This window comes from Apodemus sylvaticus, chromosome 13 (genome assembly GCF_947179515.1).
Source record: "Apodemus sylvaticus chromosome 13, mApoSyl1.1, whole genome shotgun sequence".
Taxonomy (NCBI): domain Eukaryota; kingdom Metazoa; phylum Chordata; class Mammalia; order Rodentia; family Muridae; genus Apodemus; species Apodemus sylvaticus.
Genome location: NC_067484.1, coordinates 92,676,720 through 92,703,174, shown reverse-complemented (window position 1 = coordinate 92,703,174; position 26,455 = coordinate 92,676,720). Strand labels below are relative to the sequence as shown.

Here is a 26,455-nt window from a genome sequence, read left to right as displayed (position 1 = left end):
CACGTAAGCACGCACGCACACCCTCATACACGTGTGCGCGCACACACACACACATGCACACACGCACATACACCCTCATACACGTGCGCGTGCACCCACACCCATGTGAACACAGAGAAAGGTTGGTACTTTCGCCTTGCTTTGATTAAGGCGAGTCACTAGCAGATGAGCAAGGGACAGGGTCTGGATTTGGGGGCAGAAGTATGAATCAAAGAGAAACAGCTGCTGACCTTGGCGGCACTGAGTTCTCAGTGGCGTCTTCCCTTCTCTTCAAGCTTGCCACGAAGTGGACGAGTCATCTGTCGCTGGATTGAAGCATTTGCTCCTTGGTGCCATACACAAATGTCTAGGAAACTCACAAGATGCCGTTCAGGTAAGCATGTTGCCATGGCTCTATGGGAAAACAAACCAAGTCCGGGCACCTGAGTCTGTGAGAGAGAAGAGGGCAGTGGGGGAGGCTCCCTCCCCGGGATCAGATCCGTGCACCTTACATAGTGAATGACATTTTCCAAGCGCTGGGAGGACGTGGTGGTTCGTGTGATGTTTCCAGTGTAACTCTGGAGTCTCAGAGGGCTCCTTTCTGTGAGGACTGCTCTTCATCAAGGGCTGTCAGCTGGAGAGAGCCACTTTGTGGGAGAGCACCTTCGAAGGGAGGGGCTTGTTTTGTTTTGTTTTTTGTCTGGCTCAGTTTCAGGCTGTGATAAGGTGCTGAGTGATGGAGGGGAAGACATGGCAGAGTTCCCTCAGGAAGCAGAGAATAAACTAGGGACAGGATATTCCCTCCACAGATGAGCCCCAGCCATGGCTTCCTATCAGTGGCTCCACCCCCTGAAGACCAGCTGGGCTGTGAATTCATCAACTGATGGATCCATCCACAGAGCACCCTGATGGATGACCCAGTCCCTCCTCACTAGTGCGGAGCTGGGACCAGGCAGTGGGCCTGTGGGGCTAGTGAGGCTAGCGGATACCCAGGCAGCAGTGAGGCTAGCGGATACCCAGGCAGCAGTGAGGCGAGCGGATACCCAGGCAGCCAGTGGATGTGGAAGGGAGCATCAGGTGTTCTCACTACAGTGGAGGGAGGGGTGTTGGTTGGTTGGTTGGTTGGTTGGTTGGTTTGTTGCCTGGTTTCCTTTTTTGTTTGTTTTGGGGTTTTGTTGTTGTTAACTAAGGTTTTGTTCACTGTTGCTTTGGTGCTAGGAATTGGACTGAGGGCTTGACTCATGTTAGATGTTTACCTGCAGGCCAGCAAGTTAGAAAACCAAGCTACCAAACAAAACCCTAAAATAGGTGATATTACATTGCCTTCCTTTTGAAATAGTTTCGTGTATAATATAGGAGACTTGGTCTCTGAATCATAGACTATTAATATAGTCATGTTGAATTTGAAATTAATCTTTGTGAATTATCTTAGTTGTTACATAACTCTAAGTAACTGTTGTAACTGCCCACAGTTACATGGAATGGGTTACCTGGAAGGGAAGCTGGGGATGTATAGGAAGGCAGCAAAAAGAGATGGAGACCAAGATAATAACACCTGCTATTCAAGGTCTCAAAGTTTAATGAAGAACTCCCAATATTTATAGGCAGGGGGAAAGGGCTGGAAGCTTCTCAGCAGAACTGGTTCAGTTGCTCCACAGGTGTCGAGTGTTTCTCAGGAAACTGCAGGTCCTTGAAGAACAATGGGCTTCACCTTGATCTGAGCACTCCTCCCTAGGTGGAGGGGATTATGCCTGACACAGGAGTTCTGCTCAAAGGCTGGGAGAGCAACTTTACATTGGTCAATATCAAGTTCCTACCAGGTGGCATGGCACCTCAATAAGATTCTCTACAGTTGTAGATTGTATACTTGGGTAGTGGGAAGATGTGCGTTAAGAGGTGGACTTTAGCCTGTTGAATGTTTTACATCTTTAAAAGGGGATGTTCCTACTTGTCTAGCAGATAGAGTTTCTTCAGGCAGCTGTGGAAAGCTTCTAAGTGCAGGTGGGAATGCAGAGACAGGCAGGAATTTGAGTTCACAGGCAGGGGTGCACCTGGGAGAGACACCTGGAAAGGATTTAGTCAGTCTCAGCCGGGCATCAGGTTTGCTCTTGTCCTTGGGTCCTAGTTCATTTGTGTTTAGATGATGTGTCACAGAAATGAAGTTATCTGAGGTTGGGGAATCCTTGGGAACTAATGGGAGGAAGTGGAAGGGCTGGGGGATGGGGATGTGCTCAAAGTACACCGTGCACTTGCATGGTGATGGCCTTATGAACTTAGCACAAGGAAACATTTACAAGTGGGAAGGAATAAAGATCAGTAGAAAAGAGATTTGATCTAGAAAAAGAGAAGTCCTCCTGAGGGCTGTGATGAGCCTCACACCAAGTAGGAGATGAACTCTTCCAAGTAACGTCCTGTGACTCTCAGTTCTTCCAGCGAGCTGCTAAAGATGAGCTATGTCGTCAGAATAATTCATATGTCCAGCCGTATGCATGCTACGAGCTTGGCTGTCTCCTGCTAGACAGAGCAGAGGTAAGAGCTCTTCACGCATTTGGTAGCCTTCAGCGGTGGGTTGTACGCAGGGCAGCACAAAATGCCTTTCACCTAGACAGAGTCTCTTGGTCCTTCCGCTTGTCTCAGTCTCCCGGGTGACTCCAGGACGCTGACACTTCTTTTTAAAGAAGCAACGGTGACCACAATGAAATCTTAACTGCAGATGCGACTTTCCATACAAAGCTTCCTTTGTAGGGGAAAATTATTGTCTTTTCAGAATGGCGAGCTGGGGTGTTGTGGGTTGAGAGGAGCGCTGTGTGTGCCGGGGAACCAGACCTACTTCCTAGTCTACACATGGCACAAAACAAACGTAGCTTGCTGATTTAATGAGACTTGTAGTGAGGATGTGGTTCCTTTAAAATTATTACAATACCACACGTGTAATTCGACAGCTCCTGTATATATTTATGGTGCTGGGGAGATGGCAGGTCTTGGGCAACTTGTCTCCCAAATGGGAGGACCTGAGTTGGAATCCCTAGAGTCATGGAAACACCATATGTGGCAGCACCATCTGTAACTGCGGTGCCAAGAGGGGAGGTGGGTCCCAGAGGCTCCCGGGAGCTCTGTCTGGTGTCCAAGTCAAAGGCCACCGAGAGAAACTCTCTCAAACAATGGATGGCAGACACCTGAGGACACCCCAAGGTATCCTCTAACCTCGACACGCTATACAAAGAATCTCTTCAAATGCGTGAGCGTGTGTGCGTGAGCGCATGTGCGTGTACGCGCGTGTGCATGCACGCACGTACGTGCACAGGGGAATTTTTTTAGTTATAATCAGGTTTCAATAGGGCCTGAAAACAACTCAAATTCTCTAAGAAATGTGACTAGAGAATACCTTTGGATTGGAACTTGAAGCTTTACAGTGTTAATCATAAGGGGATGGTTATTCCTCGGGTTGTGTGTCCTCCACTGACAGACATACGGACATTGCTGGTAAGATGCGGTGTGTTGTTCTTATGTTCACAGACTGTAGGAAGAGGCAGAACTCTACTCCTTCAGGCAAAGGTAAAACCTGCAACTCACTGCTTTCTCATGGCTGTCCTCACCCTACTCACTGTACACCTGGGGCTGAAGTCGGGAACAGTTGCTCGTGTAGTTCCGTGTGTTTATAATTCTGGAGAGAGGCGGTGGCTAAGCAAGTTAGTGAATACATGGTTTTGAAATGGCACCTCCAGGATGTGCACCACATACATGCCTGGCACCCTCAAAGGCCAGACGGGTGGGTCAGCTGCTGGGGCTGGCACTAAGGCTGGCTGTAAGTGCTTTGCGGGCGCTGGGAATCAATCCTAGGTCCTCTGAAGAGAAACCAGTGTTTCTAAGTGCCAAGCCCTCCCTCCAGTCCCTCCTATGGTTTTAAAGAATTTTTCCAACAGTAGCTTGCTTTAAGCTCAATTTAAGACTAGTATTTCAAGAATAATATGAGGGAACTTTTCCAAAGAGAGTTTGTAATCCTACCTCATCCTCTTAAGAGGTAGGATTACAGTTTTAAACACCCTTCCGGAGTGTCGGGAGGAGACTATCAGCTGGACATGAAGCCCCTATAGGAGGCAGGGAACCATTCTATGGGTGTGAAATGTAGTGCGTGTGATCCTGTGGCACCCTGGGGACAAGTTTACCTCACAGTGCACAACATCTTTGTCTGGTCCTTTTAGGAGGATTTTTCTGGCTACGACTTTGAAAACAGATTGCATGTTCGCATCCACGCTGCTCTGGCCTCCCTAAGGGAACTCGTCCCTCAGTGACAACCTCCGAGCGGCCCCTCCATCAGAGGGGCACTATGAAAGCCGAGGAGAAAACTCTTGAAGATCAGCCTTTCTTCTGAAGACCACCTGTGCCAGGGATGGGTTCCTGGTGTGGCTGACGTACTAAAGATTCCTCTTTTAAACATGTAGCTATGAGTAATAAAGATGCCCGTAACAGTAACAGTGACCGGCCTGGGCGAGGGTCAAGTGACCTTGTTCAAACACTTTAGTTTTGTGATTTATTATTTTTAAATAAAATCAAACTAAATATTCACCCTGTGACCTTGCAGGAGCGCCTACATTAAGCATAGGTCAGAGTGGGCTCAGTGAAAGCTATACCCGGAAATTAGAACCACCACCACACACAGCATGCCTCTTGTGTTTAGTTAAAAGTTGAAGACGTTTCTAGTGTTCTGCTTTATACTGGGAATGTTTCTATAACAAGTACAGCGGAAACGTTCTCGGCTGGGTGTGGTGGCACAGGAGGCAGAGGCAAGCAGGATCTCTGAAAAAAATTCTCCTTCTTTTACGCACAGCGAGACTCAGGTACAGCAATGGCGGCTGCCGTGCTCCAGCTGCTCACGTTTCCTGGGACTGACTAGAACGCAGACCTCAGGACCAGGAACTGAATACTATTTTTATATAAAACGTGTATATAAAACATATAACTAACCCAGAACTCCATGCTTGATGTATAGAGATCAGATGCTATGCAGCATAAGTTTCCTCATCAACAGTATTCGTGCCCAGGGGCGGGAGGCCGGTACAGGGCCTGCCACACACGCATAGGGCCTCCTTGTTCCTATCCCCAGTACCCACATAAAAACAAACCATAGCCGGACCGTGGTGGCACTGGGAGGCAGAGGCAGCCGGATTTCTGAGTTCGAGGCCAGCCTGGTCTACAGAGTGAGTTCCAGGACAGCCAGGGCTACACAGAGAAACCCTGTCTTGAAGAAAAAAAAAAAGAGGATCCCTTGAGCTCCTCCTCACCCTGAGTGTTCACTGGCAAGCTAGTGAGAAACTCTGCCTCAAAACTGTAAGGTAAGGTGACGGAGGAAGACCCGGCCCTGACCTCCAGCCTCTGCATGAATACACACACACACACACACACACACACACACACACACACACACCCCTAAGTTGTCTGCAAAGGTTCTCAAAATGGAGACAAAACAGGAGCAGAGAAGATAAGTCCACAAGCATGTCCCTGCTGCCGGTCCTACCAGGAACCAAATCTGCACCTGTATTTTAGTTCTGCTGCAACAGTTACCTGCTGATCAGCTTTGACATTAACACAGCTGTGGGCCGCCACCCCTTTAGGGTTGGGTGGAGTGACCCTTTCACAGGGGACACATAAAAGACATCCTGCATATCCAATATTTATATTGTGATTTATTACAAAGCAAAATCACAGTTATGAAGTAGCAACAGGATAATTTTTCGTTTGGGGGTCAGCATAATATGAACTGTATTAAAGGGCCGGATAGGAAGGGTCAGGGAGCGCCACTGCTCTAACAGACATCTGGCGAAGGCTGTAGTTCTGGGAGTGTGGTTTGTACCTGCTACGTTTTGGTGCCGAAGTATCCGCAGGGTTGTGTGTGGCCAGAATCTCACCATTCCCTCTCAGGTCGTTGACTATTAAAGAGAATTCTCTGTTACGCTCTCTTCCTTTATTGCTGGGTTTTGCTGGTGGTTGGGTGGTGTTCATGCTCAGCGCTCCACAGCTGTGGTTTTGAGTAAACACCTTGGTCACTTTTAAGAGTCCTTGCCATAATTTGGCTGTCATCTTTAGGTTTCTACATTTTCACTGAACTTTCCTTTAGAGTGTAATTCATTTGTGTATCCTACTGTCTGAACCACAAGCTTGTGTGGTATCAGCATTTTCACACTTAAGAACTGAAACAGGACAAACAGCTAGAATATTGTCACCTCATCTTCTTTAATCTGCTGTGACGAGACAGGTGCCCTGCTTTGGTGTTGAAGGATGGGGAGTCCGTTAGTGCTGGAGTCCTTATACAGGAGGCCGGGCTTCTCAAGCCCTACACATTTTAATCTTGTTTTAGGAAAGTGGTGTCCTTGACTGAAGTTCCTCCTCGCTAACACTGTCTGCTGCACCATCATCTGTCCCGTAGCCCCGTGCCAGCCATTTCAATTAGACTATTCACACTGACTTCCTGATGTGGACTGTGTATGGAGTTAAGATATTATAAGACACAGAAGGCGACAGCCCTGCGGTCTGTGGCTGAGTGTCCATCCGAGACGTTCAGGGGGTCTGAAACTGGAAGCCTTGTAACTGGAGAGAAGCCTGGCTGTCGTCAGTGTGGAGCCTACGGCTGCTGCCCCTGTATTCTCTTCTTCCTTCTGTCAGGGTCACAGAACCTTCTGAGTCATCAAGGTTTTGTTTTAGTTTTTCTTGTTTGAATTTTTAGTTCAAAACCTTTTAAGCTATTATTCCATATTCAAAGGTTGCATAAATTCTCATGCTTTCAAATTAAATTATTTATAGATTAAGGGTTGTCCATATTTCTGCCACTGAGATTTCCAGTTTCAAACTGCTCTATGCCACAGGCTCTGCAGTGGGCTTTTCCAGTTTGTAAATGTCAAATATTTTGTATTGGGTTGTACCTTTGATGAGAGATATTTTATGTATGCTAAACACATTTGTATAATTTGGCAGACTTGAAGTCTTGATGACAAAGTAATATACTTTTCTGGCTGTTTTTATCTTTATGAAGTTAGGTATCTTTATTTTTAATTTAAATTTATTTAGCCACTTTACCACCCAATATCAGCCCTTCCTCTACTTCCAGTCCCCTCCCCTTACACAAGCCCTCTCCCCATTCCACCTGCCCCTTCTCTTCTGATGGGGAAGCCCCCCTCTGTGCATTGTACCCCCCAGGGTTTATTTTAACACATGGTAGAAAAGTTTTATGGGTAAAGAATTATAACTTTCAGTGCCACAGAATAGAATTGTCACAAATTTATAAACCAATTCATCACTTAGTTTGCACTTGTTCTATTTCTGCCCACTAAAATTCAACAAAGCCTGCATTTTAACACATGAGTGCACACACACACACAAATGTTGTGTAGCCCTTTGTAGTTGATTTTCTTCTTAAGCAAATCACAGTGGCAAACAACCAAAATGTGGCCTTTTTCTATGAAGACATGTGAAGACTGTCTTGCAGTCTTGCTCACTTGGGTGGGAGTTAAACAGTTCTTGCCACAAAGACAGTAGGAAGGTTTATTTGGAACCAAATATGAGTGACTATGTCCAGATTACATGTAATTACATATGCCACCATAGAAGTAGTGACAGGTGCTTTTACAGTTACAACACAGAGAGCAACTGCAGACTGATGCATTTGCCGGATACTTTGGTGGGGCTATCAGGTAAGTATTCTGCAGACTGGAATGGTTAACATATTAGAAAACTCCATGGCTGCTTTAATACATTCCATGTTTTACCCCACACCCAAAAGAAAGTTAAGTCACATAGAAGAGCTAGTAAGGCGACTAAAGAAAGCCTGAGATAGTTGTGACCTTTGATGTGCAGTGCGCTTCTCAGTCATGAAGTTCTAATCCGTGAGTCTGCAGAATCTTCAGCACAGACCTTTCCAGGGAACTCCAGTGCATAAAGGAAAACGCATCGAGATCACTGCAAGAAAATGTGGCAGAAGCTAGGGCTAGGAGATGCAGAAAGAGAACAGGGCAGCGGAAACAACAGGGTGGGAAGCTGGTTCAGATCAGATGCAGCCCCCTTAGGACAGCGTGCAAGAGAAAACACCCCCAGTACAGTAAATCACGCTTGGGTGTGAGATGGTGCTTGTTCAGAGAGAGAGACAGAGAGAGAGAGAGAGAGAGAGAGAGAGAGAGAGAGAGAGAGAGAGAGAGAGAGAGAGAGGCTGCCACTCCTACTTCTCAAGAGGAACAGCCCTGCGCTCTACCTAATTCCGATTCTTTGCAAAGACTCAAGAAAGTCCATACAAAGGAGTTGCAGGGAAAGGAGACAGCGGTGTCAAGATTGCCAGCTATAAATGTAGTTTCTCGTCCCCACACACCAGTGTTTGTTCTGTTCCTTAAGACAGGCTGACTGGAATTCATCATGTCCTCCTGCCTCAACTTCCTAGGGTTAGGTTTAGAGTCCAGCACCTCCGGGTCCTGTCTTCTGAGGTGCTGAGGACTGAGTCCAGGGCCTCATGAATGTTAGGCAGGCTCTGCAGACTGAGCTGCATCCACAGCCACTGGTCCAGCAATCAGCCAGGCCTTCGAAACGTCTTTCTACCTTGAAGGAGGGGCAAAAGGAAAAGCTCGGTTCTCTGACTCATTCCATCCCAGCCTTTGTCCTCTCCGGCTCCCTATTGGCTGGGTCGGCTGAGGGGCGGGGCTCTGTGACGCACGCGTGACGTGTACATGGGTATAAATAGTCGGCGGGCTGCGCGCTCTCTCACAGGAGCCGCCGGCAAGGGGGCAAAGAGGAAGCTTTATCGAAGCCGGAGAGAAGGTGGGCCTAGCCTGGCGGAACGGCGCCGGCTGAGCCCCGGAAGGCGGCGGACCGAGAGCGGCAGCAGGCCGCTCGGAGGGGGAGACAGCGGTCGGGCGGGAATCTGGCGTCCTCTGTCTACCATAGCCCGGATGGCGCCTTAGATGGCCCCCCGTAGTTCCCACTGTCGTCCGCGGGCAGAAATCGGCTGCATCCCACCTAGGCTGTGTCAGAGGGCACATTCCAGAGGGTGTGCCTTTCTAAAAAGCTCTCTCATAGCAAAGGTTTTTGAAAAACTAAGCAACAAAGCTATTACCTTTGAACAGCCCTCCGTCAGCTGGGTTGGTGCAGTATGTCTGATGCCACCACCATTTCGCAGTCAAAGTTCTTAGGGACAGTCAGCATCAAGTGAAGCTTTCAAGTGTTCCTAAACTGAAACCTGATTCTAGCAACATCCCTCTGCTGCTGCATAGTTGGTAGCACTAATTAGCCAAGGAGAGGGCGCTGTATATGTATGTATATGTATGTATGCATATCACGGTCATTTAGCATGTGGGTGTGAAGCTGCATTTCCCCCAAAAGATGACGTAATTCAGCAATGCACCAGACGAGTAAGGAATTAAACATTATAGTCTCAAAGGGTTTCCTTGGATCAATATTTTGGCCTAGCCTTTGGTAAAAAGGTGAAAGGTACTTTTAAATAATCAACATTTTGCTGCGGCATATTGTGCTTTTATTGGAAGCTGGCCCTTTATATAATTGCTATAACTAAATCATTCCACTTAGCCCCATGCTACTTCCAGGGTGTTAGGACCTGGTTCACTGACAGAGCAGTCTGCTCTATAAGGGTCCGTGAGAAGCATTTTGAAGGCTGTCGGTGCCTAGAACAGCCAAGATTCTCTAAGCAACTGATATTTCTAAAACTCGAAGTCTGATCATTTAAACACCTGTTTCCTATATGAGCTCCTTGGTAGCTCAGGACCCAATTTAATGCCCATACTCAAAGTGAAAGACTGCAGCACTGTGAATTTTCCTTACTGAAGAGACGGCTCCTTACCTGTTTGCAAGCTTTGGTAATGCTTCCGAGAGCACGCACACAGTGTAGAGCTGACAAACTCTATTCCTATGAGAATTCTATAGGTCTAGGGGTGTGCAGTCTGCAGCCTGTGTCCCAGGATAGCTATAAATGCAGCCCAACATGTCTGTGAATAATATAACCAAATGTCAAAGGCTGGGCCACCCCTAGTGGATTATATAGCACTCAGTACCAGTACTCAGGAGGCACTGGCAAGTGGATCTCTCGAGTTCTAGGCCAGCCAGTCTATGAAGAGTCCAGGCCAGCAGAGTCTAAGGAAAAAAAGTGAGCAAGGTAGGAGAAAAGGGGGAAAATGGAGAAGAAAGCCACGGGTAATTTGACTATAGATTACGTGTGTGGCACAGTACCACAGATTTTCTGGTAGAAATCGTTTTGCAACACTATACAATATTAGAGCCTGTATGGACATCATTTGGAAATATATGTGCTTAATTTATCTTTCTGGAAATGATAATTGAATTTTATATGTTTTATTTGAACCTAAAACATATTAAAGTATTATGGTGATCTGGCAAAGCTTTTTCTACTGATTTAAAGTGTGTGCCTGTGTGTGTATGTGTGTGCATGAAGGTGTGGGTGTATGTGCTTGTATGTACATGTGCGTGCATGCCACATGTGTGCAGGTTAAAGGAACTCCAGCCTCTGGAGTTAGTTCTGTCCTGCTACCTTGTGGGATTCAGCCATTAAATTCAGGTTCTCAGGTCTGTAGGAAACACTTGAGTCGTGTCCGAGGCCCACCTACCAGCTTCTTAATGAGTGCTAGATCACTTGTGCAGAGTAAGCAGTTGGTAGTGGGCTTTATTTTGTATGTTACTAGAATAAATACCTAAAGATTATAAGTAAAGCTAATAATGTTAATAGATTTGGTTTTAGAAACAATTAAATAAGAAAATTCAATAAATCTAATGTACAGTGTAAGACTTTGTTTCTCTTCATTATAGTTGAAATTACAGACATCCTGCCAAAATGATTTCTTCAAAGCCCAGACTTGTTGTACCCTATGGCCTCAAGACTCTGCTTGAGGGAGTTAGCAGAGCCATTCTCAAAACCAATCCAACAAACATCACCCAGTTTGCAGCTGTTTATTTTAAAGAACTCATTGTATTTAGAGAAGGTTTGTATTGCTTTAGATTCTATATTCGTTGCTTTGGAATCATCTTAAGTTGAAAACCATCTCTGTTTGACTTCCTGTGCTTATTCCTTCAGGGAATTCGTCTCTGGATATAAAAGATCTCATTAAACAGTTTCACCAGATGAAAGGTAAGTGCCACAGAGGTGATCGTTCTGGTGGGGTCAGCCACACCCTTGGTAACATTACCACTGCATCTTTGGTTGCCACACTGGTGTCTCCTGTGAAGTAACCATGCTGTGCTTTGCATTTTAACTAAACTAGGTAGGTTTTTGTTATTGTTTGTCTTAGTCACGGTTTCTATTCCTGCACAAACATCATGACCAAGAAGCAAGTTGGGGAGGAAAGGGTTTATTGAGCTTACACTTCCACGTTGCAGTTTATCACTAAAGGAAGTCAGGACTGGAACTCAAGCAGGTCAGGAAGCAGGAGCTGATGCAGAGGCCATGGGAGGGGGGGGGGATGTTTCTTACTGGCTTGCTTCCCCTGGCTTGCTCAGCCTGCTCTCTCTTATAGAATCCAAGATTACCAGCCCAGGGATGGTACCACCCACAAGGGGCCCTCCCCACTTAATAACTAATTGAGAAAATGCCCCACAGCTGGATCTCATGGAGGCATTTCCCCAACTGAAGCTCCTTTCTTTGTGATAGCTCCAGCCTGTGTCAAGTTGACACACAAAACCAGCCAGTACAATTGACCTCTTGTCAACTTGACACACAAACATCACTATAAAGCCGCAACCCTTACTTTCTTATTCATCCCCAAGATCTAAATTACTTTAAAAATCCCACAGTCTTTACATATTAAAAGTTCAATCACTTTAAAATGTCCAGTATCTTTAAAATTCAAAGTCTTTTAAAAATTCAGTCTCTTAACTGTGGGCTCCACTAAAATACTTTCTTCCTTCAAGAGGGAAACATCAGGGCACAGTCACAACCAAAAGCAAAACTCAAACTCCAGTGGTTCAATGTCTGGGATCCAACTCACGATCTTCCAGGCTCCTCCAAGGGCTTGAGTCAAACTCCAGTGGTTCAATGTCTGGGATCCAACTCACGATCTTCCAGGCTCCTCCAAGGGCTTGAGTCACTTCTCCAGCTCTGCCCTTTGTAGCACACAGCTTGTCTTCTAGGCTCCAGCTGCCTGTACTCCACAGCTGTTGCTGTTCTTGGTGGTCATTGCATGGCACTAGCATCTCCAAAACACTGCTGATTTCTACTGTAATTAGGCTTCATCAATAGCCTCTCATAGGCTCCTCTTCACGGTAACAAGCCTCTGTTCCTATGGATGACCCCTTCAAATCCTGGGCCATCAATTGCAACTGAGGCTGCACCTTCACCAATGGCCTTCCGTGGCCTCTCACTGTGCCAAGAGTCTCAGCTGTTCTTCATGACCGCTTCGTGCCTTCAAAACCAGTACCATCTGGGTGACTCTTACACAGTACCAAGTCCAGCCACAGCACAAAATACAACTGTGGCTATCTCTGGAACACACTCTCTGTGCTCTCAGAAAACACTTCCAAGAAGATTTCATCTCAGTGATGCTGGTCTCTTCTTAATCACTGCTAATTTCTTAGCTCCAGCTAACCAGCATCAATAGTCCCAGTAACACAAAGGTTTGCTCTAGTGGTTCTGGTATCTTGTTACTCACAGCTGATTCTTCAGCCCCAGCTAACCAAAACCACAGAATCTTCACAATCAAAACATGGCCACTGTAAGAGTCTTTAATCTTCCCTCTGAAATTTCACAAGCCAGGCCTCCATCTTTTGCACTGTTCTTAACATTGTCTTCCAAACTCCTACAGAACTTTCCACGTTGCAGTTCATTACTAAAGGAAGTCAGGATGGAACTCAAGCAGGTCAGGAAACAGGAGCTGATGCAGAGGCCATGGAGGGATGTTTCTTACTGGCTTGCTTCCCCTGGTTTGCTCAGCCTGCTCTCTTATAGAACCCAAGAGCACCAGCCCAAAGGTGGTACCACCTACAAGGGGCCCTCCCCACTTGATCACTAATTGAGAAAATGCCCCACAGCTGGATCTCATGGAGGCACTTCCCCAACTGAAGCTCCTTTCTCTGTGATAGCTCTAGCCTGTGTCAAGTTGACACACAAAACCAGCCAGTGCATTGTTGTTGTCTTAAACATCAGCATTTCCAGTGCAGAAGATTTTAAATCTTAGAAAGGAGGGTGGGGAGGGACCATGCTCCAAAATCTAAAATGAAAACTACCACAGATTGGCTCAAAGTCTCAGAATCTATCAAATTCCTGGTTGTCAGATTAGTCTCTACTAATGAGTTATGCAGTTATTTTTAAAATAACTTGTTTTTTTTAAAAAAAAACCTCAAAATCTTATATATTAGCTTCTAGGCATTTCTGATGCAGAATCCTCAAGATGTATAAACTTTAATGAAGTAGAGTTGAATTTTTATAAAGACATGTCAATGTAAGCATAAATGTCAGGAGAAAAATCGCTGTCCAAAAGAAAATAAGACATACCCACCATTCTTTCCTGTAAGTCCAATCTACAAGAGTATATATGTTCGGTCATACTTTGTGCTGCAAATCTGTTTGAGTGGATTTTTTGTGAAACAGTAGTTTCCTCCATATCGTAGGCACTGTGGCACAGAAGCATGTGTATACTTAGAGAAAGCTGCTCTTCACTATCTGTAAATGTCTAAATTGAACTTAGTGACGTGAAGCTGAGTTGACAGAATAGCAACAAAAACGCTGAGCTGTAAGAAGTCAGAATCCATACAATGAAACATCTGGATTATTATGTGTTTAAAGAGAAGGGAGGTAGTGGTAAAGAATGCATCTAAAAGAATGGTGAGGAAAAGCTTCTCACAGAATTTTGTGAAGAGGTAAACTGATTCCAGCCACCGTGGGAGGCAGCTGCACTATCAGCCACATTCAAACCGCCATTTTTAAAAATGCTGCTTTTTGAAGATTTATGTGCTTGAGTGTTTTCTTGCACATATGTACTGATGCACATACAAATCCACCTTCTGCAAAAGTCAGAAAAAGGTGCTGGTTCCCTGGAACTTGAATTATAGGAAGATGTGATCCACCTTGCAGATGTTGGGACCTGAGCCCAGATTTTCTGATACAGAAATGAGTTCTATTAATCAAGAGATATTAAAAGAGCTATCTCTTCAGCAGGCCATTAATTAAACCTTAGGTTTTAAAATTTTTAAACACACACACACAATTTGTGTTGCATGCATGTGTATGCTATGATACACATGTGTAGGACAACTTTGGCGAGTCAGTTTTCTTTGATCATGTGGGTCCTGGAGACTGAACTCAGGTAGTCATCAGGGTTGGTGACCTGTTATGTCCAAAACACATCATTTTTATGAGTCAAAGATAATAGCAACTTGAAAAATTAGGGAATCAGATCTAAGAAAATGCATATATCATGATTTGGCTCTGTTGTAAAAGACGTGCAAAACAGGAAATAAAATAGGAAACATGGACATTTTGGAAGGACAGAAAATGAGGTGTTTATATTTCTAGGATATTGCATTGTCTAGTCTAGCTACAATTGCAAACACCTGATGACATTATTAGTGTGGGACTTTCATGCACTCTTAGCCACATATTCACACCAATGTATGAGAACATTTCTCATACAACTTGCCTTGTGTCTACCCATGATCCTGGTTTCTCAGTCGAGGCTATTGTGCTTTTATTTGAAAATACTGAGTGTGCATGCTTATCCTGTGTAGGCTTTCCACATGTCGTAATGGGAGACAGCGAGCTTTTATGGGGGAGGCAGCTATGTGATAGCATTCTGAGACTAACGTATTGACTGAAGAGCTGATCCACAAGGCATTTTAGCAGGTGCACTCAAACATGTGGACTTTGCGATGTGTAGATTAATGTTTTTGCATCTCCAACTTTAAAATTTGGATTAACAGCTTAAAATAATTGTAGGCCAGCCATACTTTTGATAAAATTAAAGAACAAGAGATATAGTTGTTTATCTCTTCAAATAACTACAGATATCAATGAGATAGGCATAGTACGTGGATAATCCTGGGAGCAAACTCACAAAAACAGACTGCCCTTTAGGAAGTAAAATAGCAACTGCCATTCCTGTTACTGGGGAGACCATACGGGAATGTGAAATTAGGACTAGAACATGGCTGAGTGTCTGGTATTACCTTGCCAGACCATGGCTGTCTGTCTTGTATTGCCTTGTCAGAACATGGCTGTCTGTCTGGGATTACCTTGTCAGACCATGGCTGTCTGTCTGGGATTACCTTGTCAGACCATGGCTGTCTGTCTGGGATTACTCTCTTGTCTTCCTTAGCTTGTTACCTCAAATGGCTTCTTACTAGATGAATCCACCGATCTTGTTCCTCCCGTGTAGTGGAATACTTCCTCTCCTGAAGGAAGCTCTCAGTCTTCTGACTGGTTAATTCTCTGCTATTCCTATGACAAATGTGAGGAAATCTGGCCATATGATGGGCCAGTTTTCCACACAAAAAAAATATCACGTTCACAGCTGACATTTTGTCTTTCATCAAAGTACAACTTGCCTTGTGTGAATACTCGGTTTCAATGTGGAGTGAGGCACCTATAATAATCCTACATACATTGTGGGTTGATCCCAACGATAGATGCCTTCTCAGGCCTTGGACATCACTTGTAGGATATGAAAATGACCCATTCTTGGAAGACTCAGTCAAGCCTTACTCTGTTCTTTCAGTCTCTTCAGTGAAGCAAGATCAGCTTAAAGCCAACATGAGGTGTTAGAAGTTGGTGTGTGTGCAGGAGCGAGCTGCTATTCTCTACTCTGTCTCAGATCAGATGCGAGCATGTGTTTCACGAAGAATGATGAGTCAGTGAAGATGTTTTGTTCTTCAAAGCTACTCCCAGTGATCATGGTTAATCCACCTGCCCAGCAGCACCACAGCATGTTCCCAGTCTGGGCCGAGAGCATCGGGGTAGAAACATTCTTGGCCTGTATCATTTGCCTGTTGAAATTTCTTTCTGGGATTTTTTCTAGAAAGAAAACTATTTCTGATAGGCATTTGAAACCAGACATACTTAATCATCTTGCCAGTGACTTCAGAATTCCACGCACATTTGAACGAAGAAAATAAGTGGACAGAGAGCCCAGGGTCACTGCTCTCATCTTCCCATTCCCTGGAACTCAGTGTCTTTAGAATGGCGTGAGCACTGTTTGCTGTTAGGATGGTCCTTTTCTTGGAATTCTACCTCATCTCCATCTTTTCTTTGAGGCCTTCAGAAAAGTACTTGTCAGTCATTACAAACTCAGGACTGATACCCTCTATGTATCGTAAACACAAAAGTAACTACCAAGTTAGGCTTATTCAGATCACCTTCTTAATATTTCTGACCTCTGAAGACTTTTAAAACTTTTATTATCATTTAAAATATTGTATGTGTGCATACACAACACATGTGTGTACAGGTGCCCAAAGGTGTTAGATCTGCTGGAGCTGGAGTTTTGAGTGTCTGGGAACAGAACTTGGGTCCTCTGAAGAGCAAGCAGTAAGTGCTCTTGACTGCTGAGCTCTCTCCAGCCTTGAACTCTCAACGTCTGTATTAACCGTTCTCAGCACATTTGGTGTGGCCATCTATGTCCAGAATCAGACAGCTCCTGTGGAAGGAGTTAATGAAGACACCTTCCTCTAGAAAGCAGCGTGAACCCTGAAAGCATTTCTGGTTTTGAGAGTAGGGTCTTAAGGCCTTATAGCTAGAGCTGATTTGAACTCATGGTAGTCCTCCTGCCTCTGCCTCCCAAGTGCTGGGTTCCTTGGCCTGTGCCACCAACATGGTTTCCAAACCTTTGCCCTGAAGTAAATGCTTGTCATAAGAGCAGAATCTACTTTCCCTGTAGACTCTGTAATTTCTGAAGGGAAAAGTCTAAAAGTAGGTGTGGGGGTCCTGAGGGAGGCCCAGCCACAGCAGACAGGCAGGCGGGTGCACGGATCCTCAAAATGGGACCTCCAGGGCCATCTGCAAGTCACCAGCTGCCTCGGGTTTTGTTCAGGCTCCAGTGTCCCAGGGCTTCCCCCTCGGACCTAGGGATTTTTCTTCTTATCTGGGTCAGGATGATTTTGGCTGCATTCTACCACATCAGCAAATATGGCCATTTTCAAGTTAGAATATATGATGCCTTCTTGTCGGCTGTGGTGTAGATGGCCAGCTCAGTGCTAAACTTTGCAAACTGTTTTTCTTAAGTGAAGGAATGCATGTGCATGTTTAGGACATCAGCTGGAAATGTGGAATAATTTACTTCCCACATTAGCCTCTCGTTTTTCTTTGCTCGCTTGTGGTTCTGTGTGGGCGTGCCCATGTGGAGGCCCACAACTGACAGTGCTCGCATGCCACATTATTTATTGAGGCAGGGCCCCTGAGTCCTGGGCATGCCAGTTCCTGTTAGCTAGGTCACACTCTTCCAGCTTCTCCAGTGCTGGGATTTCAGGTGGAATTCCAGCCATCCTGCCCAGCTCTCCCATGGCCAGGTCCTCTTGCTTGCACAGTAAGAACTTTATCTCCTGAGCCATCTCCTCAGTGGTTTTTGCTTTGTTTTTGTGTTTTGTTTTTTGGTGGAACTTTGGACCAGGACGTTTCTAGGAACTGAATTAAACATTTGCTGGACAGCTTAGAGTAATACCATAGTTTTGTCACTATATGTTAGTCATTTGTTTCTAAGGAAATGAATAGTTTAGGTAGACTGCATTGCTTTATTTAAACTATCTTGAGGAGTCCTTGCTGATTAATTCTCTTGGCTGTTACTTTAGTAGAGAAATGGGCAGAAGGAGTGACAGTGGAGAAGAGAGAATGTATCAAGGAACCCATAAAAACACCTCCAGTTTCCTGCGAGCCTACACGGATGGAGAAGTCCACAGACACGGAGGAGGACAATGTAGCTGGACCACTATTTAGCAACAAAACCACTCAGTTTCCATCAGTTCATGCTGAGGTACAGCCTGAGGAGACAAGTGAAGGAGCTTGGGGTCCTTGTGACAAACCAACTACTCCCAAGACGACCACCCCACCCACATCACCACCTCCAGCGCCTGTCTCTGCCGAGTATGCCTATGTCCCGGCTGACCCAGCTCAGTTTGCTGCTCAGATGTTAGGTAATGTTCCATGTACTTATTCTGAAGTTTTAATGGTGGACGTGGCAACAAGTACGCCTGCTGTTCCCCAGGACGTACTGAGTGCAGAGTTTGCTGAAGAAGTCGTGCTGTCTGCTCCTCTGGTGTGTTCTGGAGAGACGGTAGAAGTGCAGGTTGTGAGCCAAACAGCTGCGCAGGTAGTTGTGGGTCCTATTTCTGAGGCTGAACCACCAAAGGCTTCCTCAGCCCCCTTGCAGGGTGAACAAGAACCTCCTGCTTATGACGAAGCTCCTGACACTCAGGTTACATCAGCCTGTCGTATATCATCCATATATAACGATGTGCCTGTCAATGAAGGAGTTGTCTATGTTGAGCAGATACCGGGATACATAGTCATCCCTTTTACTGATCAAGTTGCTTGTGTTAAAGAAATTGAGCAGTCACCACCAGGTAGTCCCAAACCTGTAGAACCCAAGACTAAAATATCTATAGAGTCTCTGAAAAATGTACAGGTGGAGAATTCCCAGCACAAGTCCTCAGTACATATGGAGGCAGAAGCTACAGTTCTGCTCTCCAACAGTGCCTTAGATGGTCAGCCCGAGGTACCTGCAGAACCCCTGGATGCAGAGGGCTTTCTCAAAGTAGCCTCTGAAAATTCTCTGCACCTTGAAGTGGAGACCGTTACCATAAACCCTGATGATCCTGGCCAGGAGGAGTCAGGGGGGAACGCTGCACCCCATTCATCTGGTGACCCCTTCCCTCCTGCGCCAGGAGGCCTTACTGAACCAGAAATGCAAGCAGATGGGGAAGCTGCACTTCAACAGGTTTGATGAAGTCAGGTAAGAAAATTAGATACTTACTTGCACACTCACACAGTTTCAGGTGACACCTGTGTCTAGTGTCCGTCCACCCAGCTCTGCTCCCCTGCCCGCTGGCCAAAGTCCATGTTCAGGTTTTTTTAAATGCCAAACCTACTTAAATGCTTTGTTGTGCTTAGATTTTTACCATTATGGAAACCACGGGGTGTTGTCAAAGCTTGACTCATTTTGCACATTTGTCATCAGGCTTCTAAAGCCTGTTTACAAAATGGTTATGGGATGGCACTTTGAGGTTGTTCCTCGAGCAAGAGTTAACACCGCACACTGCATTTATCTGGGCTGTGGCATTTAAACATGATAGAAATGGTGGTGTGGCTGACTGCTTTCGCAGAGTCAGGAGAACTGTGCAATCAGGCCTGGGGCGCTGGCTCAGATGCTGTTTCCTGCTTTGCACCTTCCGGCAGCTGAGGGAGCGGCGCCATAGTTGGATGGAGGACAGATAGACGGAGCTTCTGTGACACAGGAAAGCAGCAGAAATAATGGCTGCCCTCGTGAACACGATGGTGGGTGCAGCTGGCAGGCTCACTCCTTAGGTCAGTCACTGCAGAGCCACACTGAAGCCGAGAGGCTTTCCTGCCGGGTCACCTCCGGCTGACTTTCCTCCTGCCACATGAGTCCCATCACTGTCTCCATCACATTATGGCCCTTGGTCTGCCTAGCTGGACACGGCAGTGGCCCTCCCTTCTCTCCTGGTGTCTGAAGCCTCCCATTCCTGTTGCAGAAGCTCTCAACTCTGACTCAAACCAGAATAAATCAGAAATATTACAAAAGCAGGTGCTTAGCGATCAAATTCTGACTGGCAGTGTGACAGATTCAGTGCAGCTGGAATGGCAGAGGCTGCACAGAGCCCGTGGGGCTGGCATGACGGGATGTGAGCCGCACTTCCGGCCAACTCACTGTTTTCAGGCACTTAGCTGTTACTCAGGGACAGCTGTCCTTAATCCTGTGGACATGCTACCAAGAAAACCCAGACTACCATCCTAGCTTCTCCTGTTTGGAGAGACCGGAGATTCGGATTGCATTTTTAGTAAGCTTGAAGACAAACTGAACTTGTTTGAAGCAATTGAAAGTCTCATTTAATCTGTGCAGAGTCGTTTTCTGTGAGGAGAGAAAAGGCTGCACCAGAAAAGGCTTAGAGTTCAAAACATGAAGCGGGCACATGTTAGCCACTCTCAGCACGAAGATTCCCTCGCTGTAAGGTAATAGAGGGCTTTTCAAGCCTTCTATATTAAAGTGCCCGCAGCTTTTTGCTGTCTGAGGCATACGGCGATACCTAGCTTTGGCTAGAAGGAGTGCTTTCTGGGACTGAGTCCTAGCGGAGGTAATAGTTTGGAGAGGGGAGATGATGGTGCCTGTCAAGAGACCATGCACGCTCGGTGGCATCTAATGTCTGAGTTTAGGGGGACAAACTGCTGTGCAGATTTACTGACATGAGTTTTTAATAGCTTCACATGGTTGGTTGTTTTTGGTAAAGTAAAAAGTTCTGTTGACTTTCTTCTGCTTATACAAAAAAAGCCAGATATAAAGTTTAAGATTCTGGCTGGGCAGTGTGGTGCATGCCTTTAATCCCAGCACTTGGGAGGCAGAGGCAGGTGGATTTCTGAGTTCAAGGACAGCCAGGGCTACACAAAGAAACCCTGTCTCGAAATGCCCCCCAGCCCCCAAAAAGAGTTTAAGATTCTGGTTAGGAATGGGAAGACTGAGACATGAAGACTGCCTCAGTTCAGGGCCAGCCTGGGCCTGCAGTGATACTGTGTCCCAAGGAACCAAAACAGTGTTAAGAGTCTGGAAACAGCAACTGAGGATACAATTGCTCCTTTACCAGCCTTGTCCCTGCCATTGCTGTGACCCCTTTCCAACTGTTCTGAGTCATCTGTTCCTTCACATTACCAGGCACAATTTCCACAGTCCTCTCTATAGCATGCTTTATGGCACATACTACTACAACTGCTTATTTATATGTTTAAAAAAAAAAGATTTAAAAAGACATGACTGTGCATAGTGCCTGATACAGAGACCAAACCTTTAATGCCTGCAATTTTTTTCTTATAGCACTAGCAACAAGCGAAGCAGGACAACCACCACCATATTCTAATATGTGGACACTTTATTGTCTAACTGATATGAATCAACAAAGTCGCCCATCACCGCCACCTGCACCCGGGCCTTTTCCCCAAGCAACCCTGTATTTACCTAATCCTAAGGAGCCACAGTTTCTGCAGAACCCACCGAAAGTCACTTCTCCAACTTATGTGATGATGGATGACAGCAAGAAGACCAATGCCCCACCTTTTATATTAGTAGGCTCAAATGTTCAGGAAGCGCAGGATTGGAACCCTCTTCCTGGACATGCTGTTGTGTCACAACCAGATGCCTTGAAGAGATATGCTGCAGTGCAAGTGCCCATTGCTGTTCCTGCAGATCAGACATTCCAGAGACCTGCCCCAAATCCCCAGAATGCTAGTCCTCCTACAAGTGGACAAGATGGCCCCAGACCGCAAAGCCCAGTCTTTCTTTCTGTTGCTTTCCCAGTAGAAGATGTAGCTAAAAAGAGTTCAGGATCTGGTGACAAACGTACTCCCTTTGGAAGTTATGGTATTGCTGGCGAAATTACTGTGACTACTGCCCATGTCCGCAGAGCAGAACCTTAAAAGAGTAGGTAACCCTTCCTACTGTGACATGTGGGCTGTGACACACTTGAGCCTTTAGCACTTAGAGGTTGGGGTATTCATACACTTGGGAAAACATGGGGGAGACTTAAGTAACTAGAATGTCCAGACACCTTTGAGTACATGGTATATTCTAAAAGAAGAATAGAAACAAGAAATAGGTAGGATACTGACTGTGTGTCCATGCGAAAGATTAAACCAGCCAAGGGAGAAACTATATGCACATGTAACAGGGTGAACAGAGAGGAGCTGAAGTAACAGTTGGATAATTTTATCACTCAATTTTTTATTCTCCCATCAGTGTAGACAGTGGGGTGAGTAAACTATGAACCCCATGGAGAAGACCAGCACTTTATATGAAGTGCTACCAGGTGTGTGGTCAGCCATTGTGACCTTGGGGGGCTGAGAGGGAGGCAGTATTTAATAGCATGGCCATGATTTTAATCATAACAACCTTGTGTTGTCAAGAGGTGACCTCGGCAAGAAATGCTAGGTTATTTTTGATTAGTAAACACTGAGCATGTAGATCAGATATTTAAACAGTTCAATGTGTCTTCATTAACAGATGCTGATAATGATGCTGTTTGATTCAGCATTCAAGGTGGAGTTTGTCACCATGTGAACTGTATCAATAAACTTCCTGCAAGCATAAAACTGTATTGTTGTTTTAGTAACTTAACAGGTATATGAAATCATACTAGACCCTGGGGAATACCTTTGATAATTAAGGATAGTAATTCTGAAAGCATTCACACCTTTTTTTTTTTTTTAATATTCTGAAGCCTTTATTTAGCATCATAACTTCAAGACAACATAACTTACTGGAAGCTACCTAAGGCCCTTTAGGGCAAGTATCTCAGTCAGGTTTGGTTGGATAAATACTATGAGATTACCCCAATTAATGGGGAAAAGCTACTGTACAGTAAGTAGGTCTCCAGTACCTTGCAAACTCAAAATGCACAAGGCCTTCTCTTACCTAGATTATAATACATGAGTGCAGCTTAATTTCTCTGTGGCATTTGCCACTGGAAGTCGAGGCTAAAAGGTTTGTCATTAGATAATGATATTGATTAAAATCTATTTTTAGGGCATTTTTGTGATTTTCAGTTCAAACATACAAGTTAAGCCTGTAAAGTCTAATGACAATGATCACAAGATGTGAACATAAATTCAGAGCGTTAAGTAAATATCTGTTCCAGTTCAGAATTTTCAAATGAGGAATTCTGCCCCCTCTCTATGAGGTGGGAAAGTAAAATTGAGAGGATTAATTTCCCTAAAAGGCCATCTTACCAATTTAGTTTTTGTAAAATGATAATCTCTACATTTGAGCACATAACATTGTACAGAAGAATTCTAAACATTTCAAAGCTACACCTAAAATACTCAAGCATTATAGCATAAAAATATTCAAAATAACTTGATTTTTGGATCGCTATAGAATCCCCCAGAGCATCTCCAGCAGTGTGGAGTAGGAACTGCCCCCCCCCCAGCTTCTCCCCACCTACGAGCTGCGCTCCAAGTGAGAATGCACCTGTGGAGCGGCAATGCCTCAGTGCTCTCAGACCATCCCCCGTGTGACCAGATGCCTTGCCTAACTGGGTGAAACACAAATTATAGAGGAGTAGAAACCAAGGGGAAAAATTTTAAAAACTTAAGCTTAAGACTTATTTAGATTAGCAAACACCTTGACTTCTCTGCACTTTAATAAATATCAGGCAAATTGAAGTAGTTTCTGTCCCAGTAGCTGCCAGAATAAATCCAGTCCTGTGCTCCACTGTAGGGGTTGGGACCTTGATGGAACCACCTGTTCAACGAAAAAGGACAAAGCTCAGGGCAAATGACTCAAAAAACCACAGGCTGCTGCTATTTAAGTACTTGGCTCTACGTGTCATGGATTCTCTGAGGTGACCTTAAAGAAGTGATGATGGGTTTTCTAGTGGTTTTTATAGTCAGAACATCTTCCCGAAGGGGACATATCTTTAAAGAAGCTACAACCCATCCACAGCATTTAGCAGTGGGTGCTAAATGGGCTCTGTCCCATCTGTGGTCAATCTGTGATGCTGTCAACAGCGTGTCAGTGACTGGAGGGGTCACATGTACCAAGAGCTCCATCTGACAGGTGAGCTGGGTGTTGGACCACGTACACAGTTGCTGGTTACCCAAATTGGCATTGGCAAACCACCTGCTATGCCAGTGAAATGAATCCAGTCCAAATTATACTGGGTCTCAATTTAGATTCTTGGACTACATCTAGCTTTTAACATTTTAACCTGTCCTAATTATAAAATGAGCTACCTGGGTCATTTCCTTGTCTCTAAAATGTAGGGCCCTGCCAGGTCTTACCCTGCTAACAATCCAGAACTTGGGAGAAGCTTTAATACTGTCCAGTGCTGAGAGACCTGGGGTGCATGCAGCAGGAAAGTGAGCAGTATTTAGGTCCTGCCTATTAGTGCAATCATAGCCATCTGCCTGGGTAAAACTATTACATGAATAAATCCAAAACATCCATTAAGGTAGATGCTAGAGAGCGTTGCTACACCTATTTAAAAGATGTGAGGTGACTATCATGTCTACTAGAATGCTTGCAACATTGTGCCTACGTTGACTTTAACATTCACTTCCTAACTGAACTGTGGTGGCACAATGGTTACAGGTGACTCGTTAATAAAACGAGACTACAAAGGAACTCCCAGATGCATCAAACATCAGATATTTGACACTGCCCAAAATATTTCTCCTGACTTTATCCTGTCTAACCCCCATGTTTGGAAAAGGCACTACTCTAATGATGCATGATATATGCACACATAAACGAACCTATAATTTACATTTAGACACTAGCAAATGTACTTCCATGTCCAAATCTAACTCTAGGTTATATTCGATATGGAACATGAGATCCTTTCAATATGGGAGGAATGTAGGATAAGGGGGAAAGATAGATGTGCTTAGGAGATGTTTGTACACTGTAGCTTTAACTTCTCAAGTCATGTTTCTTGTTGCAAACACAACTCTTCGTTTTAATACTTTAGGATAATGTACCTGGAAGTCATATCCTCCGGGCCTGTGGCAGATGGGCAGGGCCCCTGCTCTGTGGCCCACTGTGCCACGCCTGTCACTCACACACAACAGCCTAGCTGGCCCCCACTGCATAGGTACACACCTTGTCTTCCAGTCCTCTTCTGACTTGGACCTGTTTTTGCGGGCTGCTCTTTGTTTTTCCTCAAGTCGTTTTTTCTCTTCACTAGCTTGATCTAAAATAAGGCCAACGGAAAACACGTTCTTATGCGGGGCATGCCAGGCACGGCACTAAACAGCAGCTACAGATGACAGTGGCCACATGGAGCACTGTCACCTTCATGGTACGGCAGTAAAGACACAATAAAATCTGGCATACACTAGTGCAGATCGGTGGCAGTTTGAAATCTTAGCTATTTGGGAACTGAGGCAGGAAGATTGTAAGTTCAAGGCCAGTGAGCCTAGCTCAGTAAGACCCTTTCTTTAAAAACAAAAAGGGCTAGATGTCTACCCCAATAGTAGAGTATTTACCTAGAATGTGAAACTCTAGGACCAACTCCCAGTATCAATTCAGTAGACAAAAAATTCACACATACTCTAGACTGCTCATGGGAAGTGTCCGCATCTGACACTGTTCCTGTCTTTTTTTTTTAACCGATACATTGAGAATTTCACTCATGCATAGAATAAGCTTTCATTAAACAACATCCAGATAACCTCTGCATTTACCAATTACCATTTACCAAAAACCAATATGCTTATTGTTAGGGCCACAAATGTCAGACTAAAACACTTTAATGAAAATTGAGTGGAAAAACTAAATAAAAGGTTATTGAAAATTCCGAGACCTCAGAGATTCCCTTTAGCCCATTCCTAAGTAATTCAAACAACTGTACAAAATACCTTTGCTCTCTCCCTCTACAGAGAACTAGTCTCAGTGAGAACTCGAACCCTGATACCACACTCACTAGAGGAGGGGTCTGTACTGTCCAGGGCTGTCCCGTGCTTTCTAAGTTCTCCATTTTAAGATTAAATGTGTTACTGAAGATGATGCCATACTCTCTCATGAGGCTTACAATGTGAATTTTCAAATACACAGTGAAGTTTGCAGACTGCAGTTTAAAGCTGCTAAGTGTCCTCTGACTGGTCCATCTCTAGCCGTCTGCGGTGAGGTTAACAGAGGGCGCACTATTCACGAATCGGAGCTTAAGTGAGGGCCATCTCAGATTCTCTAACCTAAAGCCGAAGGCCCTGGATTTTAACAGCTAACCCTGAGCGGCCGGCCCCGGGCCACGGCCAGATGACGGTCTCCTCACCTATCTCTCCATTCTCCATGGCTCTGATGTCAGGCCGTAGCCTGCAGTCGGTCTTGGGAATCACGCTCTCCATCTCCTTGTCTACTTCATTCAGAACCATGGCAAAGCTGGTGAAGTTATACATCTGAAACACAGCCGAGTAAGCATGTTAGCACTTCCAAGGTGAGGGCAGGCCCCGGAGAGCTCACCCACTCTAGGGCCAACACGTGCCGTGGCAGTTGTGCTGCCCAGCCTTTCTCAGCAGGCATGGCTACAGGCCGCCATCGAGATCTGCAGCATGCCACAGACACGCAGCTCACAGTAGACCTCGCAGGGCAGTATACCACATCCATTCCGTTCCCTTCATTAAATCACATCCTGCGTGGTCTGGAGGGCTATACTGATCAACTGCATCTGGCTGTTTAACAAGGGCTTGTCTCTCCCCCAAGTCTCTGTTAAAGAGACCCTTAGCAAAGTTCTATCCAGCACGCCTTCTGGCTCACAGAAGGCCCTCTGTGTAAGG

At 45.3% G+C, this 26,455-nt stretch overlaps 3 protein-coding genes across 13 annotated transcripts in view; 2 read left to right on the top strand and 1 right to left on the bottom strand.

Annotated features, from left to right (window-relative positions):
* Ttc39c (tetratricopeptide repeat domain 39C) overlaps nucleotides 1-4,545 on the top strand; it is an 85,801-nt gene extending 81,256 nt beyond the window's left edge. Inside the window, exons 11-14 of the mRNA XM_052155556.1 lie at nucleotides 276-373; nucleotides 2,404-2,508; nucleotides 3,496-3,534; nucleotides 4,182-4,545. Coding sequence (XP_052011516.1) covers nucleotides 276-373; nucleotides 2,404-2,508; nucleotides 3,496-3,534; nucleotides 4,182-4,271 — 332 coding nt within the window. The 3' untranslated portion in view covers nucleotides 4,272-4,545. The remainder of the gene's footprint in view (nucleotides 1-275; nucleotides 374-2,403; nucleotides 2,509-3,495; nucleotides 3,535-4,181) is intronic.
* Nucleotides 4,546-8,728: 4,183 nt separating this feature from the next.
* Cabyr (calcium binding tyrosine phosphorylation regulated) lies at nucleotides 8,729-21,089 on the top strand. The gene is made up of 5 exons (XM_052201472.1): nucleotides 8,729-8,775; nucleotides 10,792-10,964; nucleotides 11,057-11,110; nucleotides 17,752-18,911; nucleotides 21,003-21,089. Exons 2-4 carry the CDS (start codon nucleotides 10,817-10,819, stop codon nucleotides 18,900-18,902), a joined length of 1,353 nt encoding a protein of 450 aa, XP_052057432.1. The 5' UTR covers nucleotides 8,729-8,775; nucleotides 10,792-10,816; the 3' UTR covers nucleotides 18,903-18,911; nucleotides 21,003-21,089.
* A 796-nt stretch (nucleotides 21,090-21,885) lies between these two features.
* Nucleotides 21,886-26,455, bottom strand: part of Osbpl1a (oxysterol binding protein like 1A) — a 187,096-nt gene continuing 182,526 nt past the window's right edge. For all 11 annotated transcript variants that reach the window (XM_052201461.1, XM_052201460.1, XM_052201463.1 and 8 more), the window contains 3 exons: nucleotides 25,954-26,077; nucleotides 24,783-24,873; nucleotides 21,886-23,423 (listed from right to left, as the gene is read on the bottom strand). In XM_052201461.1, the coding sequence (XP_052057421.1) occupies nucleotides 23,321-23,423; nucleotides 24,783-24,873; nucleotides 25,954-26,077 (318 nt within the window). In that variant the 3' untranslated portion in view covers nucleotides 21,886-23,320. The remainder of the gene's footprint in view (nucleotides 23,424-24,782; nucleotides 24,874-25,953; nucleotides 26,078-26,455) is intronic.

Excerpts from the sequence above, each read along its gene's own strand:
- Cabyr (XM_052201472.1), top strand. The coding sequence starts at position 10,817 with ATGATTTCTTCAAAGCCCAGACTTGTTGTACCCTATGGCCTCAAGACT. Across the intron at positions 10,965-11,056 it reads ACTCATTGTATTTAGAGAAG|GGAATTCGTCTCTGGATATA; the intron begins GTTTGTATTGCT and ends TTATTCCTTCAG. Across the intron at positions 11,111-17,751 it reads ACAGTTTCACCAGATGAAAG|TAGAGAAATGGGCAGAAGGA; the intron begins GTAAGTGCCACA and ends CTGTTACTTTAG.